This window comes from Halichondria panicea, chromosome 5 (assembly GCF_963675165.1).
Source record: "Halichondria panicea chromosome 5, odHalPani1.1, whole genome shotgun sequence".
NCBI classification, from domain to species: Eukaryota; Metazoa; Porifera; class Demospongiae; order Suberitida; family Halichondriidae; genus Halichondria; species Halichondria panicea.
In genome coordinates this window covers 2000009-2019608 of record NC_087381.1, presented here as the reverse complement: position 1 = coordinate 2019608, position 19600 = coordinate 2000009, and the positions used below count along the sequence as shown (strand labels likewise).

General features: G+C 39.3%; 2 protein-coding genes across 14 annotated transcripts in view; both read left to right on the top strand.

Annotated features, from left to right (window-relative positions):
• Positions 1 to 19600, top strand: part of LOC135336419 (uncharacterized) — a 38451-nt gene that overhangs the window by 10227 nt on the left and 8624 nt on the right. For 2 of the 13 annotated variants that reach the window (XM_064532194.1, XM_064532200.1), the window contains exons 5-12: positions 15102 to 15251; positions 15447 to 15653; positions 15814 to 15948; positions 16106 to 16306; positions 16489 to 16623; positions 16857 to 17069; positions 17250 to 17390; positions 19321 to 19554. In XM_064532194.1, coding sequence (XP_064388264.1) covers positions 15102 to 15251; positions 15447 to 15653; positions 15814 to 15948; positions 16106 to 16306; positions 16489 to 16623; positions 16857 to 17069; positions 17250 to 17390; positions 19321 to 19554 — 1416 coding nt within the window. Of the gene's footprint in view, positions 1 to 95; positions 384 to 473; positions 987 to 1198; positions 1376 to 2135; positions 2786 to 3051; positions 3252 to 3379; positions 3563 to 3746; positions 3867 to 3998; positions 4529 to 4750; positions 6256 to 6833; positions 7106 to 15101; positions 15252 to 15446; positions 15654 to 15813; positions 15949 to 16105; positions 16307 to 16488; positions 16624 to 16856; positions 17070 to 17249; positions 17391 to 19320; positions 19555 to 19600 lie in introns of those variants that run through there. The other 11 variants (XM_064532188.1, XM_064532189.1, XM_064532190.1 and 8 more) reach the window with 11 other exon arrangements.
• Positions 12248 to 14953, top strand: LOC135336488 (uncharacterized). Its single transcript, XM_064532306.1, has 3 exons — positions 12248 to 12311; positions 13300 to 13428; positions 13533 to 14953. Exons 1-3 carry the CDS (start codon positions 12248 to 12250, stop codon positions 14936 to 14938), a joined length of 1599 nt encoding a protein of 532 aa, XP_064388376.1. The 3' UTR covers positions 14939 to 14953.

Below are 19600 nucleotides of genomic sequence, written 5' to 3'. Positions count from 1 at the left end.
CTTAACACCATTGTAAACTGATTCAGAATTTAATTGCTTTCTCTGACTTCCATAGCTGTATGAATGACTATGCTGTATCTTTTTTCTCTATGCAGAAACTCTTCCACCTTCTTTACCAGGGAATTTTCAATCAGTTGAAATTGGTACAAATAACATTGAGTTGCTATGGACACAAGATGAAGTAGTCACAGGCTACATACTCGACATCACTTACAATGGACCATGTGTACCTAACAGTCAGATGATGTTTTTAGATAGTTCACTGCGCTCGTATACTATCACTGGTCTGGAAGAGGGGAGTTCTTACAATATCGAGTTGTCTGCTCTGAATGGGGCTGGAATGAGTGAGGGAAGTCGACTACAGATATTTACTGTTGGAACTGGTGAGTTCAAAATCAGCTACTAGCTACGTATCTACCAGTGTGTTCTCTTACCCAGCTTGACTGTATATTTTGTCTGTTCTATTTGTACAGCCCCGAGCGGGCCCCCACAGTCAGTCAGGCCAACAACAATTGATACCAATCTGATCATCCTGAGGTGGGATGGAGTGGATTGCTTGGAACGAAATAATTTGGGGCTGCTCCGATATTTTGTTGAGTATTCTCAATTGGGAGGAGCTACCAGTACCATCATCACATCTAGACAAAATGTTACTATCAGGAATCTAGAGCCAGGCACCATGTACACATTCCAGGTGGCTGGAGAGAATGACGCCGGAAGAGGACCTTTTGCTTCACTTTCACACTCCACTCTATTTGAACCTACCATTACAACAGAATGTCCGACTGTCACAGAGTGTCCCACAATGATAGAGTGTCCACCCCCTTGCTGCACTACGGGAGACTTGCGGCTTGTGGATGGTGAAAATGAGCTGGAAGGTCGTGTAGAGATATGCTTTAATGGACAGTGGGGAACAGTTTGTGACGACTCTTGGGGCAATAATGACGCTACAGTTGTGTGCAGACAAGTCGGTCACTCTGATCAAGGTAATAAAGTTGGTAATCAGTGAGAGCCTTCATGTTTAGCTAGATTCAGAATAATGGAACCTATGATGTATGAGGGCACAACACAAGTTTTTTTGCAACTTAGAGTATAATAGAATAATTGTTAACTCTCAAGAGCTTTATTACATAACATTATTTTACTACGTTGTTTTGTTATTAAAAACTGCATAAACAGTTCTTCAATACATGTGTAGGTGCCAGAGCATTTCAGTCTGCCTTTTTCGGACAGGGGGATTGTCCTATCCTACTAGACGATGTGAGTTGTAATGGGAATGAGGAGAGACTAGAGAGCTGCGGTAGTAGAGGGTACGAGGTCCACAACTGTGGGCATCATGAAGATGCTGGAGTGAGGTGTTTGGCCGCAGGGACAGGTAAATTTAAAAATCATTCATGCCGAGAGTCTTGCTACATATAATTATATGCGAGCATACAATATTGCGTTTTGGCCAATTATAAGGCTACGAAAACACTCGATTAAACGCGAGATTTCAATAGGGATTGTACCGGAGGCCTCGAATAAAGCAATAATTGTGCGATATGCAATATGATAGGTGCTCGCATTAATAACATTAGTTTGTATCACGCATACATTTAAAGTCACAATGTCCCTTCTGCATAATTATCAAATTAAAAAAACATTTGCAATGTGAAATGTTGCTATAGGATTTCCAGGAAACAAATGAAAAAGCGAGTGTATAACTCCAATCTGTTGCAATGTCAATCACATGTACATTTTTCGCAAATGTTTTTGGTATTACTTTTTTCATGATAATTATTTGGTACATGCATTTTGTTGGGGGATACTTTGTGTGACATAATGACTATGCTGATAACGTTCCATAATACAGTGTTAGCACAGGAATACACAGTCCATCCATGCGTGGTGACATGGAAGGGATGATGCGGACGGAAGTTTGGAAGTTTGGAACACAATCTCCTAATTACAATTCCTAGCAATTTGTACTAATGTAATGTATCAACACTAACTGTACATGTTCATGACGTTGTAACGGATTGTAGTTATGCACTCGCCAAATTTGTTGTTTATATACACTTCTTCATGCTTTTCCTGGCAATCCTAACGTTTCACATTGCAAATGTTTTTTAGTTTGATTCCCTTTCTTTTTTCAGTACAGAAGTACGAGTAAACTGCCTATTAAGAGGAACGTCAAGAAGTAGAAAATTTCAAGAAGAGAAGACAGGACTGAAATAAACACATAAATTCTTATGCCTCAGTACGCATGCGCAAGCGAGGTATACGGTAGTGTGTTACTGTGTCTGTGTGTGTGTAGACTGCTATAGCTGCTCAAGGATTGAAGTGCAAGTAAGAGTTTCTATATAGGCTTCTATAGAAAGTCATGTTTTCTTGGATTTTAATTCGTGGATTTGCAAAATAATGCTTCGTTCTCGAGTTATGCCTAGTTTTGCTTACTTGGAATGCCATTGCAGCCTTAATTTTCATTATATAGCATTTGCCATCAAAATGTTTTGAGAACCTTGATGTAATGCCATTTGAGCTACGTATACAATACACACTCAGACCATAATTGCTTGTATCCATGTTACAGCTCTTCAATGCCCTCCCCTCCAACCAATTAATGGAATCATCTCGTACAGTCCTGACCTTACACCTGATTTTGATATTGGGACCGTGGTGACTTATTCCTGCAACGTTGGGTTTGTTCTGGACCTGACCTCAGGGAGATCTGAGACAAGAACTTGTACAGCCAGTATAGATAATACTATGGCAGTGTGGATTGGTCGGGAACCTCGCTGTATCGGTAAGTTATCGAGCCTATATCTATAGCATGCACTTAGCACCAAAATCCCACAATGTAATAAGCATATTGCATGTTTGGGTGTAAATTACTAACCCAGCAGCAAACTTAATGGTCTACAAGTCAATTTTGCAAGCTGGTAATATGCTCATTTTGGGTATAGCTGCTGATTTACATAGCTTCGTCTTTTAATACTATTCGTTTGCTCTAATGCTCTGAGGCCTGAGCAGGAGGCTATTTCTCTATACGAGTCATGTGCATCCATGCAGCAGCCAGTACCGGTAGTTGTCCTCCGCCACCACCAATCAGGAATGGAATGATCACTTATTCTGTTGATACGATACCCGACTTTGATATTGGAACTGTGGCCGTTTATACGTGTGGGTTAGGGAATCTCTCTGGGGTACTTACTTGCATTGATGAGGGTTTTGGACCAGTGTGGCGTGGCCAAGTGCCGTCTTGTTAAACTGTAAGTCATCTCATTTGTATAGTTAACAGAATTATGTAGTGTATCTTTATGATCCTAAATGATTTTTATGGTGACATTAGCATTGAGTGTTCGAACTCCTCTCTGTTTTTATATACATAATTATACAGCTCTTCGTGGGTGATGGATTTATTACTCTGACATTCATGTGCCTGGAACATGTAAACTACGTAGACTTATGAATATTGTTAGCAATGTGCTCTTCAGTAGCTTTTTAGTTTTGCCCAAACTTTTTGATTATAATTTTTGTTACGGTTGATTGTATTTCTGTGTTGTACTGCGTATCATACCAGTGTAGCACTTTATAACTCCCTGTCCTCATAATGATATTATAAACTGATGTTGTTTTTTTTTCTTAAAATAAGAGGGCTAGAAGTGTAACAGAGGTTGTCTTGAATGGGTGCTTATCTTTAGTTAGGGTGATCTATTCAGCTGTAATTTGTCAGTAATATTGTTTGCTCCTATATATACATGTAGAAGTGGAAATCTCTTTCAGCATGACTATTCTCGAGTTCGCTGAAAATGGCAGGCAGGGATTTGTGGAGTTTGTTACCAACAAACCATCCCCACAAAACTTCGATTTCATTCTGGATGGAGGTCAGGCTCATTATAATTATTCAATCTGTAGTTCATCCTTCAGAGATCTTAATTGCACACACATAGAGATCACGTATGAATTTTGGTGACTTTCATTACTTTACCAAAGATTTATACGATGTATATATGCAGTTTCTGAAAGTCAAGAGTTTGTAGTTCCGTCAGCTGTTGTCAGTGAATTGTTCTCGTTTGCGTTCACGTTCACGTTCTCTGCCGACCAGAGCTCCTTCCGAGTACCGTTTGATATCATTGATGATGTAATTGGTCTAGAGGCTCCGGAGATCTACATGGGAAATATCTCCCTCTCTCCTCAAGCAGAAATGGCTGGATACATTTTGGGGGCTCTGACTCAAGCCACTCTACAATTAAGTGGTGGATGACGATGGTATGAATACAGATCATGTAACTATATAGTTACTCACATGCACATGTTTTTGTGTGGTGAAATTGTATGTTTAACAATCCGTGCGATGCAGAATATAAACGTCATTCCTTTTTCTTTTTCTAAACAACTTTGTTTCTGAGTGCTGGGCAACAAGAGTATAGAGTTATAGAAGCTGAGGGCTTCGTACTACTCTCATATATATTAGACCGAGAAGCAGCGAGAGACGTGTCATTTGATGTCATCAATATTGACGGCACAGCCACAGGTGGTGGTGTTGGTAAGTTTGCAGATACACGATTTTTATATTTAGCACCGAAATAGTAAAGCTATAAAGTAGACTATACCCCAAACTAAGGTGTGTAATTGTGCACGCACATGATTGTGTGAGTGAGAATTGCATTTTGAATGACACTTCATATAGAGTAATTGTCATGAGCCATCGCCACTATAATATAGTTTGAATTTTAGCTATTATATGCAGCTGTTGTTCACCATGCAGATTATGCCTCCATTGGATACTCTCTCATCATCCCTGCTGGCCAAACTCGTGTGACCAGATCAGTTGCTATATAAACATGGACAATGTGGTTGAATCTGATGAGGTCTTTACGAACAGGATCAATCGTATCAACACAGCTGGTGTGTCAGCAGGTCCCGTCGAGGCAACGGTCACCATTGTCTCTAGTCAAGGTTTGTCAACATTAATTTTATTAACTCGTAATATGACCTATAGCATGAGCTATAACTACGTGATTGCATAAATTTACTTACCGTATAGCGCGAAATTTTTGAGGGGCTTAATTTTTGCGGATTTTGTGGGTTGGAATTCTACACGAAAATTAAGTCCACGAAAAGTGTTCGTTAATAAGAATTACCTGCTATCATGCAAATATTTAAAGGCGTGGCTTCCGGTAAGCAGTCATTCCGCAAACATTGTGCAACGAAATGGCTTTTAGAGGCCAATCCACGAAATATAAGTGCCTCGAAAATTTCGCGCTATACGGTATATCTACAAATCATTTTTCACACTCATTATATAATTTAATAGCTTTGCGTCTTCACTCCTTTCCATGCTCTGTGGCCTGCATGCATCGGGGGGGGGGGGAGATATACTTACAGGTCCTGTGCATCCGTGCAGCAGCCAGAGGTTGTCCTCCCCTTACATCAATCCCTAACGGATTCATCTTTTATGGCTCTGATATGACACCCAACTTCAACTTTGGAACTACTGTCACGTATAGTTGCAACGATGGATTCATCTTAGTGGGGGGTGGTCAGTCACCAATTTGCAATGGGTTTGAGTGGAGTCGCGTCCAGCCACCATCTTGTAATCGTAAGTCTTATTCTTCACAAAATGAATAGTTGCTTTTAAAGTGATGTACACCTCGATCTCTTTATGTGCAGCAATTTAAGCGAGCCTCTGTGATGATGGGACTTGATTTTTTTTTATTTTGATTTAGAAGGTGCTCTTGATTGCACTGATTAAAGTATATAGCCAATTTTTTTTTCATTATAGTTGTACAGTTGATTTGATTATGTTCCTTCGTATAATAGTATCTTTAAGTATTTCAAGTATCTTGCTAAAACATCATAAAATAAAATGGATTCGTGGAGCCGACGAATTAATTTCCAGAAGTTTTCACATTATGATTCAGGAAAATTTTAAGTTGTAATTACTGGTATGTGTATAATTATCTTTTATCACTGATAATGCTGATTTTATGGAGTGTACTATAAACATTTCACTGTATGCCTGCAGGCACACTATATAATAATAATAGTCAGACTTTCTTGTATTAATTACATGACACCCTGTATCGTTAACACAGCACCCAGATGCAGTGATGGTCAGTTAAGAGTGGTGGATATGGAACGAGCACGCCAAGTTTCCTCCAGGGTCGAGTGGAAGTGTGTATGGACGGTGTCTGGGGTACTATTTGTGATGACCTGTGGGATGATGATGATGCTACTGTGGTCTGCCGGCAGCTGGGCTCTCTGATATTGGTTAGTGCAAGAGTATCGACTGAGCATGTACAAAGAAAACCACGCATGCATGGCTTCTATAATCATGATATGCCATAGGTCATCGTTCGTTGAGTGTGTAAATAATATCAATGGTACGGTGCTTCAATTGAAAGTGCATCTCCATTACATTAGTTACCTTAAGGTGACATATTTTCATAGGTAGATTTGTTTGCGAATTCACTGTTTAGCTCATTTTGCTGGAATTAAATTCTGCTAATTCTTGCTCAAGTTGTGAAGTTAATGTTATTCATATTACTCACAAGTGAGATTCATTGCAATTTCCAATTATCTGCGAGTACACATTTTTGCGATTTTACTCTCATTCGCAAAAATAGCAGAAGTAATACTCACAATAATATGTCATCTTATACTGATACTTGTGCCCATGGTTTTTTCAAAAAATGGACGATTTGGTCCCAAAATAAAATCACTGCATTATGTAATAATAATAATATATTATTATAGCTAAATTACAGTTTCATTCTTTCAGAGATACTGCATGGACGATCCACTGTAGCATGTTACCATGCACATACACACATTACACACGCACACAGGTGCTGCTGCATTTTTTCTTGAAGACGGTGTCACCCCTGGTCCGGAAGCAGCCCCCATCTACTATGACAACGTAGAGTGTCGTGGTACTGAGATGGTCCTGGACGATTGTGTGTTCGATACTGATACAACTCAGTGTGACCATAGCGAGGATGCCGGTGTGAGCTGTGAGAGGCTAGTATTGCCTACACCTGACACAAAATAGTGGCATGCAACACGTACATAATTATTATACTGAACTTTAGCTAGTATATACTCTTCTGTATAGCTAAAATAATGTGTGTTGTGTTGTTGTTTTTATTTTTGTGAATTTCCTTTATTCTTGAATCATGCATAATCAGAAAGATGCCTGAGACTACATCATTGTACATGTTTGGAGATAGCTAAACTTGTTACTAATTTAGTTAACTGCATGTGTACACTCCCTAGCCTGTTGTATCGGAATATCCAATGAAATTGCTTCAGGCTTCTATTGTTGAGCCATCAGAAATCAGTGTCATGGGAAACCACATCGGTGGATTCCAACTTTACTTTACTCTAAGTTCTAGCTGTATTATATAGCATGCATGTACTTGATGCATTCAGCTGGTTGCCATAATAATTTTGAGCGAAGTGCTTAGCGCAGTACATGATTACGTGTATTTGTTGCATTCCTAATCAGATGGTCCAGCTGTAATGGCAGAGCTCCAGACGTTGGGCAGAGTTGTCACTAGAGCAACAGGATGAATGGAAGAAGAAGGCATTGAATGTTAGTCAGTTACTCTATGACAGTTACTCTATGACAAAGAAAGGGAGCTAATTTCGGCAATTGAGGAAAATGTACGTATACATTCTACTACTGTTGTATGTAGTTAATAACGTAATTGTTGTATCACCTATATTTTACTTTGTGGAGTAGTGACTACCATGAGTGTCCCAGTGTTACTGCTTATAATTATGTGTAGTAGCTACAACCAGTTTAGGAAATGTGTTTCGCTTGTGTACCTATAACTAAGAGTATAACAAAATTAATGTAGTCACACTGTGTATGTATGTGGAGAGTATAACGTGACTTTCAGATGTCACAAGCTTGGAATTTGCACACTGACCAATCTAAGTGTGGGCGATGTAATATGACAGATACAGGAAGTCACGTTACTCTCTGCATACATCTGATACACAGTGTGCTTACGTTCGATACTCTCTCTATGTTATATACTCTAGCTATATATAACCTTAGCCATTGTAATGGAAGTAATAGAGGTTTCTTTTATTCCTCTGCAGTTGAAAACTTTATCCAAGTTAGATTATGAAGGCTTTTCAGTGATACTGAACAAAAAGACTGGTGAGCATGTGGTTCGATCGTATCTATGTAGATTTGAAAATTCCGACAATTTTCTTTCTCAAGAAGAAGAAGAGAAAGAGGATCGAAGGACTTGAAACAAGATTCTTTAAGTTTGTGTGGTAACGTGGCTTTAGTTTTTGCTCGCACGTAGGGTTGATAGTCAGTTGCATGCCCTCAGTATCATACAGTATGGGCATCATTATTATTTGCCATTTGGAATATAATTATGCTTCATTTCTCAGCTTCTGTGTACCTTGAAAAAGGATTAAGGAAAAGGAAGCGGAAAACCTATGATGATATGCTTGCCGATGTTCGTTCAGATTGGAAGCGGAAGTATCGTAAGTTTTGAATTTGCAGTTGTTCGTGTATACATGTATAGGATGCATGATGTTGGTAACCTAGATGATACACAATTCGTACCACACTTCTGAATCAGCTGCATGTATATAACATTATTCACATCACTCCTATATTATGTAATATATGTCACGTGCTAAAATTAATGTCCATGCTATGGTTTTCGCTATTGTGTTTAGAATTATGATGGATCCTTTGCTATTAAACAATCCCCATATACAGGGAATGTGTCTGGTCAAGGCAGAGTTCTCTATTCTCATCCTGAGCAAATGAGTGTTGTTCCAGTAGGTCTGCCAGATGGAATAGAGTTCAAGCAACCTTCTCTTTACAAGTCAAATAAACTAAGGCGTGTATATGACAGTTTGGATAAATTCAAGTTTGTATCTGCGGACAGCGATTCAATAGAAGCAACACCATTATACAGTGTTACCAATACTGTACTGTATCTGCTCTGACAGAACTGAATTCTAGTGCTGATACGTCACAACTACCAAGTCGTGATTGATTATGGATTATATATGTTTACGTTTAAATGTACAGTATACAATATTCATATCTATACATAAATTATACATGTATGTAGACTGTCTGTCAAGTTTCATTATGTACATGTTTATTAAGCTAATTTCAAGTATGATGTAATATGCACATAATTAATAGGAACAGTAATTACATTTATTAAATAAGCCAATTTAAATAAACGTATAGTCAATCACTATAATACGTAGATCATCAGAGTCGCTATCGGATGAGCAGAAATATTAGATCTGTAGAGTTGTCAGGGTCTTTGGAAGCAGTGGTTCTCACTGAGAATACTGGTGTACCAAGGGTCGTTTCATGAACACTGTGAAGACATTTAATCACCATTGAATGTATACAGTCCTAGCGTCACCCACAAGTCTAGAGGAAATTGTGCGATCTTTCTCCCAATAGGCTTTAACTACACACGCCATGACCTCCTCCGATGATCTTGCTTTTAATATAATTATAGTTCATCACAGCAACACAATAAGGCAGCAATATGACCAGCAACTCCTGTGGGTAGATAGTCAATAATTGGAGACAGGTGGTCCTCAAAGAAACGGTCTTAATATGGGTCGAATCATAGTGACCGATGCATTGATATAAGCGTATCGTAGCCTTTTTTAACTGGTTCCTATAGAACATCAGCGTACGGATCATGTCAGATACAGAAAGTTGTTGCTCTTCACTTGTTTGGTCTATTAGGTTACAAAGTTCAACAAATTGTCGTTGACTATAGAAACTGGTATTCTGCTCTCACATCCAGTGATATGGGATATGAGTGTTCTGTCGCCCAGAAGCTAATTGACTTAAGGTCACATATACGTCTTTAACAGAGGTGCTTGACACATCACCATTTGCGTTTCTTTGTAGATCTACTTCTTGATATTCTTCAAATAGCTTCTTTATCCTTGATGTACAAGATTGAATCAGCTTGTGTACTCTGGAAGCTTCCACCTGAAAGACATGAATCATGTGAAAGCATCTACACTCATTTCTCTATCAGTATTACCAGCATGGCGAGTGAGGACTAGAATACATGCTCCTTAGACAATTGTTGTTCAAAACCTGCTGCTTTCAGATGTTTATTAAAGAGCTTAAAAGCCTCTTCATAATTACCTTCCAGTGAGCTTTAAGTTTACAGCCAATGTCATACAATAGGTTAACATGTTCAGGTAGAAGACGCCTCATAGACCCCAGTAGAAAATCTACATATGCTAGCCTGTGGAAATTCAAGGTATTATATAAATACTGTATCTCAAGCTTTATTAATTATTAAACAACCTTTCCCCATGTTTGAGGCTCAAAATTTGTAGAGGGAAGTTATGTCTACAGATTGCTCCTAACACAGCAGTTTCATCAAGGGAGTGATAGCGTGATCGAGAGCGTAACGCATTGCCAGCTTTGAATTCACTGCAGCTATACTCTAATGAAAACATGTAGTCTAGGTAGGTATAATTATTATGAAAATCCTGAGTGTTAAATATAAATGCACGTACCTCTGTAGTGGTAGGACGTTCTTGTGAGGTTACGTACAGCAGTCAACTTCTTTCTGGGATAGAATGAAGGTGAAATCAAAGGTTCTGTGTCTTTGATTTCTGTAGCAGCATTGATACGGCAACAAAGACGAAAGTTTGCGTCTATTAACATAATCATTGGATTCAAAGCATCTCTGCCTTAACAGCACAGTAAGTGATAATCATTAGATTAATGTAAAACACACCTACCTTTGGACAGGCATGCAGGACATTCATTGCTGGCACAAAAGACTGAAAGTCTACATGACTGTTTGCATAACCTGTGCAATGAATGTGCATGCAACATGTTTGTGTACGTATATGCATGTATAATAATAATTATTATAATATACATACACAACCCTCAAAACTCTCACCTATACTGTGGAAAACTTGTCGTCAACTGAGAGTAGAAATCTTATCCTGCAGTATGCACTGTTTTAAAACATGTAGCGTATCATTAACTACTTTCTACGTACCTTTGGTTGATTTTTCCAGTTAATCGTATGAAGGTATATGAATGTCGTGAAGTGAATTAAGTCTATATAGGGCCCGTAATTGACGTACAACCAAGCAATGTCAATGTGGAAGCAAGTGGAACTGCTACATTCACTGTAAAAGCTTCTGGTTTAGTACTGACATACCAGTGGTTTGGTCTGATAGGAACGCTTTGACTGACAGTGACGGAGAGATTGAGGGACCCGCTACAGCTACTCTTCAAATTATCATTGTTGAGTCTGGCGATGCGGGAGACTACACAGTCGTTGTGACCAACATACTGAGATCAGTACTGTAGTCACTTTCGGTGCAGCAACTCTGTCTATTGGTGAGCTTGAAGAATTTGAACAAACACAGCCATAATTGTTTGTATACATTACAGCTACGCGTGGGTGATGAACTCATTCCAGAACATACATCGAAACTATGCAGTGTGCTCTTCAATACATTGTGTCATTGTGTATACACACATAAATGTACAAAAGTATACACTGCAAGTCATGCAGCGAGGTTGTTGTGCCTCATATATTTATAGCCAATCAGTTTGCATATCTCTTGAGTTGAGTGACTCATTCACAACGATTATGGTGGTAACTCGTATCGAGGTTCTCTATAGACTTGGAGAGGAGTTGTAAAGTTTCCTTTATACACTAAAGTACAAGTATTTATAATCAACTGCATGGATGTATAGAAATAGCAACAATTATATACATCCATGCAGTTGATTATAAATACTCAACTCAAGAGATATGCAAACTGATTGGCTATAAATATGAGGCACAACAACCTCGCTGCATGACTGCATGAGCATGATTGTGGTCAAATGGAAGTCTATATAATCATACACAGCACTCTGGACGTGGTGGTGATGGCCAGTAACTTTTAATATTTATGGTAGATTAGTCTCGCACCGGCCAGCTGAGCTCTGATTAAAATTGTTATACATAGCTATAACAATTAATTTTTACGCTAGGCTAGCGTTAAAATAGAAACATTCAGGAATATAGCGCAAATGTTCAACTGCAATCTTGCCTCAATGTATAGCCGCACCGCTCTATAAAAAGCTGACCTAGGTCTTTAGTCTGTGCAGTACAGGAGTATGCAATGAATCTGAAAACTGAATGTAAGTGAATGTTTTAACCAGCCAACTAGTGTTATTTTCTGTCCTCATTTAATTTATAATGTACACAGGAGAATTATGATTTCTTCAGTCTCAAAGATCATCTGTATGCTGGTATCAAGCTCTACAGGTCATGCGCAACGTGAGTCTTTTGATGAAGCAGGGCTAAATGACATTTAAGCCTTATAGCTATTATAATTGTGAGCATAATAATTTGTATACATTTAATAGCTGTAACAGTATACTAGCTGGTGCACAAAAAAAAACAAAACTGTTGCAACCACGAACCTGTAACCATCTGGTGCAATTGTCAGGCTCCATAATGGATTGAGGTGTTGTTGAACATTGCAATGGAGCATCTGAATAAATTGAATTTTTAACACAGCCAGCCTCATTCTGGTCGTAAGGAGCTTCATGTGTACTATAAGAGCATTGTGTTCATTGTATATACATATAATAAGAGGCACCACTGTAATCAACAATGATGCAAACTGACCTCTGAATAATAACATTTTGGAAGCATTTTGGAAGCATGCGTCTTATTTTATTACAATCAAAAGTGTCGATCTACTTTGCTTAGCGCTTTGGTATAGTATAGTAGGAGACTCAACCATGTAGGGGTGTTTCTAGAAAGTAAAGCAGAGAGGTGCTTAAAGTTTTAAATTTTGGGTTCACCTCTTACAGAAGTCCAACGCCCATGAATTATGTTTGCATGCTAAATTGGGCGTGGTCACAACTTATAATTAGTAATAATAAAAGCCTGCAAGTATAGAATATGATAGGATAGAGCTGTGCAGTATAGCTAGACCTTTGACGACTTTCTGGTTTTTGATTGTGGGGACAATCGTTGTGGTTTGACCACGAGTGAGTTGTTTAATTACACTTGTTGCACGGTTTTTTTGCCTTGTCTACACCTGGCTGGTTCAACCATTTCCATCTTCTCTAGTGCTGATAGCTATAGATTAGTTTCATGGTTGCATGTCTGCATGTGAGGCCAGGTGGTACTCAAGCCCCCTGCTAGATACGCTGCACTATATTGTCAACAGTAATCTATTGATTATCGTTAAGTCTCCTACTACACTCTATATACACACTGTATTTCAATTAATTACTCCAACTGATTCTCGCAGAATCTTGTTTGTCCTCGCTCGATTGCCATGGTGATGAGGTTGATGGATTCCCTGCCACTTTGTCCAGCTGCTGTGTCCCTGGTGGAGGGTTGTCTTATAGAGAGGGCTCTCAATGCTCTAACTGCTACAGTAAGACTTGATTTGATGCCCTCATTGTAAATGTTGTATTGCACACATGCATAATACTTTTGCACCTTCATATTTCATTATTGGGTCTAAATTATTCTCTACAGGTGAGGAAAGTTTCACAACTGAAGGCAACTCTTTCTACATTGGTTTCTTCGGCAACTTCAACCCAGGGTCCAGCTCCAGAATCAACAAAGTTCGGTTTGCTGTCAACTCTGTAACTAACCAACAAGTCACTGTCTTTGTACAATCTCCCTTGGATGATCGTAAAATCGAAACATACTCCACTCCAATTGAATTTGGCTTTCCAGCCGACAAAATTAATCTCCGGAGCCCCGAAGAGAGAGACAAAGGTGTCTACATTTACTCCAAAGATGGTGAACCTATGTCAGTGATAGCTCTTGCTGAAGAATTCCAATCCTCAGATGCTTTCAAAGTTCTTCCTTGTGTGCATCACCCTAGCGACGGTTACGAGTATTATGCCGTGTCAGTGCCAATTTCACAGATAGAACGGCAAGATGATTATGATGACGACGATTATACCCCAGCCAGCGAGTTTCTAGACATTGAAGGAAGAAGTGCGTTGGTGATTGTAACTACTGAAGATGATACTACATTGCAAATCACTTTAACTCAAAATGTTGATCTATTTGCTGACGATTTAAAGGATCAAGTCCCTAAAGGGGAGATAGAAGCTGGTCAGCCAGTAACTATTAACATTGCTAAGAAAATTCAAACTCTATATTTAGGAAGTGATGAAGATTTGTCAGGTTCAAGAGTCGTCTCCGACAAACCGATTGCGTTCTTTAGTGGTCACGAGTGTGGAACTGTTCCCAGTAATATCAGCTATTGTGATCATATGAACGAGCAGATACCACCCACTGCTACCTGGGGCAAGCAATTCATCACTGCTCCTCTAGCTAACAGGAGGTCTGGTGACACTTTCAAAATTGTAGCCTCGAGGGATAATACGAATGTTCAAATTGGATGCACTAATGACGAATCAATGTCTATTTCTCTAGATAAGGGAGAGATGAGTCGGTTTATTACATCTTCCGACAGTTCATGCTATTTTATGTCGAGTCAACCGATTCTACTCGTGCAGTTTTCGATGTCAAGTACTTTAGATGGCGTGTTTCATAGTGATCCGTTCATGATTGTCGTGCCCCCTGTGGAGCAGTATCGCAGTCGCTATAACACCCACTCATTTAGAAGTTCTGTCGGTACTAAAGATCAGATTGGGTCTTACTTTTTGAACATTCTATTACCAGTTGATACATTACCATCTGGAATTCGTCTTAACGATATGGAAATTTCAAGCAGCGAAATAACAGCAATTCCATGTCCTGATAGTGAAGAAATCTGTGCTTACTCAATACTTGTTGAAGGTGTTAGCGACTCTCCGATACTACGCCACGTTGACAACATGAGTATCAATGCGATTGTGTACTGGTACGAATTTAGAGTGGGCTACGGTTACTTCGCAGGAATGACCCAAAGGCTGAGTTTGTGATTTAAGTAGATGCTGTACCTAAATTGTAGTAAAAATGAAGCAATTTGGGATCGAAATATAGCAGTGGGCAATTCCTAAAGTCTTTTTGTAGTACTGTTTTGTGTTGTAAAGTATACGTAAAATTCCTCATACTCTTTCACGGTTTTTTTCAATCTATCCACAGTGCCAGCTGTTTCTTTAACATCCAGTATGTTCACTGCATTCGAGAATAATAGCTCCGTAAACGTGACTGTAATGAGGGAGGGGGATCTGGATTCGGAAATTGTTGTCAAACTAAAAACATCTCAGCTGGTTGAAGATAACGTTGCTATTGGTGAGGGCTATGCTAGAAATGTGCCTATAATAGCTCTGGAAAGAGATTACCCCTCTAAGCTATTTGAATTTTAGATAACAAAACACTGATCTTTACATATTTTTTGATAATTATAGTTTCTATAGTGTCAAACAAGCAAGATGAAACCAATCACTGTATTTATAGTGCAATCATTCAATTTTGTCTCTATCTCAGCCGGTGTTGACTTTGTGCATACTGAAGAGAATGTGACATTTGCACGAGGTGTAGATCAAGCCCAGATAACTATCCCACTGATCAACGATGTCTTCCCTGAGTCAACGGAATTATTTCAAGTGTTCCTGTCTGCCTCCCCCGGAGTGTACATTCAGTCTCCGGCAGTCGCTACCGTGGTGATCAATGATCGAGACCCTGATTTGCCTGGTATGTTCATGTGTAGTATGTCAGCAGAACTTCATAAATACTAACGATAATTTTATGTGTTTCAATCTTAATCTGCTACTAATATACGTAGTTTTTCATTTGTATAGCAATTAAGATTTTGTACACACCAAATTATAAAGGCGTCTGTATTTATTGGCAGTAATGAATGTGAGTTTCTCTGCGGTGTCACTGAATGAGGTGGAGGGGGGCGTGGTCAGGTTCACGCTTGACAAGACTCAAGGGGCAGTGGGTGACGTCAGTGTCAGACTCTTCACTATTGATGACTCGGCAATTGGTGAGCATTACATCACTATTCCCTATTATAGCCTTCAAGTTGTGGAGACAGATTACCAAGCTTCTGTCTATTTTATCAGTTTGATTATAATCTGCTATATATCAATGCTCATCAAGTTTACAGATACATCCGTAATGCATTCCCCCCTCACCCACAGCTGGTAGGGACTATCAGAGCATTGATGAAGTGATTACCTTTGCCATTGAGGAGCTGCAGTACGAGGGAACACTGCTCATTATGAACGATGAAGTTGTGGAGAATGTGGAGCAGTTAAGTCTTCAGATTGAGGCCCTAGATGGAATGTTTCCTGTGAATGTGATAGACGCAGCTGCCATGGTTACTATCACTGATGATGATGGTGAGATCTCGCATGCATTCAAACGACGAGCAATATTTCAGTAGAGCATGTAAACAGATGGAATAGTATGAGCTATACATTTGATTAACTACTGTATTTTATTCAGCATGCATGTTGTAGGCTAAATTCTGTTATTGGTGGTTTCACGACAGTACAAGCTGTATGTCATTACTTCACTTCAGTTGCTGTGTTCAGTTTCCTACAAGCAACATACTCCACAAACGAGTCAGATTCTGTTGTACAAGTGTCGTTGGAGTATGGTGTCCTCGACAGAACTGTTGAATTGCAGCTAATAAGCCAGAGTGGATCTGCAAAAGGTATATATACTGGATATCTACTCTTATGTTCATTGATGTCCTAATAGAGCGTGGGTCAATATACTCTATTGTAATGATGTGACCGAATATATATTCAAAGTTTATAAGTATGTGGATGCCATTGTCCTCGAGAACTATACCACTATAATATTGTTAAAACCAGTAGGCTTTTCAGCTATTGGCACCACTTTTGTAGCTTTTAATAATTATGTCTCTTCTCTGTCTCTCCTCAGAGAATATCGACTATATTGGCATCAATCAGATAGTCATGTTCAGTCCCGATGGTCCCTCGTCTGTACCAATAATGATAATGATCATTCCTGATGGTCTAGTTGAGAGAGATGAGACATTTTCTATCGCCTTGACAACCTCCCAACAAGACGCTGCCAGTGGGAACATTGTCATTGGAAGAGATGTGGCTCAGATCACCATCAATGACTTAGATAGTAAGTTAATGCTCTAATGTTTATTAATTTGTGTGGGTACAGATAACCAGCATATACACAAACTGGAGCAACGTTGGTTTGATGACTTGGTTTAGCATCTGTGCATGTATAGAGTGGTGCTTTTTTTAGGTTTTGGATACACTTTTACACATAAAAACGCTATTTTTTCTTTCTTTCCAGCTGCTGTGATTGTGCTTGAAGGTGTGAGGAGTGTTATTCGGGAGGGAGGAGGCAGTGCTCGGTTCAATATCAGACTGCTCTCTGGTGAACTAGGGATACCAGTGGATCTAGTGTACTCTACATACAACATCAACGCCACAGGTATTGCATGGCTTACTGAGGTATATGGTTATGGTTTTCTCTTTAGATACTCATTGCTACATACCAAAAAAATTAAGTATTGTAATTGAATTGCTCTGCATACAATTAATTTGTGTGGAGCGCCCCTTACAAAAATGCAATATGAGCAGCACGCATGCAGCACATAACAGCAACACACGTGCACTTACATCTTGCACGTGTCTGGCATTTGTTTAGCATTTGTGCTGCTTGTGTGCTGCATGGTGTATTTTAGACATAGGCGTGGGACGAGTGCAGAATGAGTGCAACTGTTATAGCTGTGGTACATGTGCTGCACGTGTGTCTCATGTATGTAGCCTGCTTGTGTGCTGCTCGTATTTGAAGGTTGTGTGCTTCCCACATGTGTGCAGCACGCATTTAACGGCATGCAATGTACATGCGTGCTGCACACATGCCACTTACAATTGGTGCTTTCATTTTGCACCTATATTACGCATATTGAGCACGCGTGCTACCCATATTCTACATACATGCAGCATACGTGCCACTTGAATGCCAGTATTAAAAGTTGCTGCCATGGAAACACGCGTACAGATCCATAATTATGCACTAGAATGCAGTACAAGCTAACTTTGTTCAAGAATTATCGTTTGGGCTAGTTTGAAGCTCTTTTGGTCTTTTGGTCTTAACTTGTTACTGTGTTACTGTTACTATCTTTGGCTGTGATCAACTGTTCGTGCTTTTCATATTTCTTTGAAGCTGGTAGCTCTTCGGCTTCTTTCTCTTCTCTCTTTCTTTTCAATTTGAGTATTGGATTTTCAGCCTGTTTGTTGCCTTCCACTACGTGTTAATCAACTACGGAACTTTTAGCGAGCTCTTTCTTTGTCTTTTGTAGTTCTTTTTTTCCACCTATATAGTATTATTGGCATTAAGAAGAATGCTACAGCCCACAGGGAAGCATAAATACTTAGTAGGCTAAGCCACTAAAATTAGACTGTACCTTGCTGTAAATACACTTTAATTCCTAAAATTAATGTGCTAAAAACATGAACCTTTAGCCAACAAGACAAAACTCACCAATGTCAAGCAAAAGTAGTCTTGAATTTGCTCTCCTTTGTATCTATCATACTGTCCATTCTAAAAGAGCTTGCAGAGACAGAGTTTCAAAAATTGGGGCAGCTGCTAGTTTAACTGATGTGCAGCTGTCTATGCATGTATGTGACATACGTGCAAGTCACTGCTATAACGGTTTGATGTGTCCCTAATGTGCGCAACCTACACGTGTGCAACTTGCATGTGTGTGGCATACGTGTAAGTCGCTTCTATTAAAGTTGATGTGTGCCTAATGTGCGCAACTTACACGTGTGCAACTTGCACGTATGTGGCATACGTGTAAGTCGCTTCTATTAAAGTTGATGTGTGCCTAATGTGCGCAACTTACACGTGTGCAACTTGCACGTATGTGGCATACGTGTAAGTCACTGCTATAAAAGTTGATGTGTGCCTAATGTGCGCAGCCTACACGTGTGCAACTTGCATGTGTGTGGCATACGTGCAAGTCGTTGTAGGAAAGTTTGATGTGTGCCTAATGTGCGCAACTTACACGCATGCAGTTTTCATGCGTGTAGCACGCATGAAAATGTAATTGGAAATCAGATCTCATGTTGCACTTATCCTGCACTTGAAAATTGTTTGCTTGTGTGCTGCACTCATTATTGCTAGTGTGCAGCATGCGTGCCGCACTTAAACATTTTTGTAAGGGGCAGCTGAATACTAATAATACAGAATTTCGAAGGTGAATTCCAAATTGCTCGTTTCCATTAATCGAAAATTTAATACTGGTATACAATGATTGATTACGCATTAATTGGCCTCGATATAATTATTACTATAATTATTATAGTATAGTATTATACTTTATATTTTTACTTGCTCATTCTCATCACCACAGGTGGAGACTCAAATCTGGAGGACTATGTGGCTGCTTTAAATGAGCCAGTCACACTTTCTTCACTATCATCAATCCTTGAAGGACTCATCGTAGTCAATGACGATGGAGTGTTTGAGGGAGAAATAAACGAGAGGTTTGGAGTGCAGCTGTCTCTGTTGTCTGGAGTTCCTGACAGAGTCACCATCGAAACTTCTACTATTGATTTTCAGATTGAGGACAATGATTCAAGACAGGGTATAATTCAACTTAGACATAAAAGTAGATTTATGTTCTGTAAGAA

What these genes read in the sequence shown, in the direction of transcription:
- LOC135336488 (XM_064532306.1), top strand. Translation starts at nt 12,248, where the DNA reads ATGATTTCTTCAGTCTCAAAGATCATCTGTATGCTGGTATCAAGCTCT. An exon ending in CTCTACAGGTCATGCGCAAC is followed by an intron (nt 12,312 to 13,299) that starts GTGAGTCTTTTG and finishes TGATTCTCGCAG; the next exon opens with AATCTTGTTTGTCCTCGCTC. An exon ending in TCAATGCTCTAACTGCTACA is followed by an intron (nt 13,429 to 13,532) that starts GTAAGACTTGAT and finishes TATTCTCTACAG; the next exon opens with GTGAGGAAAGTTTCACAACT.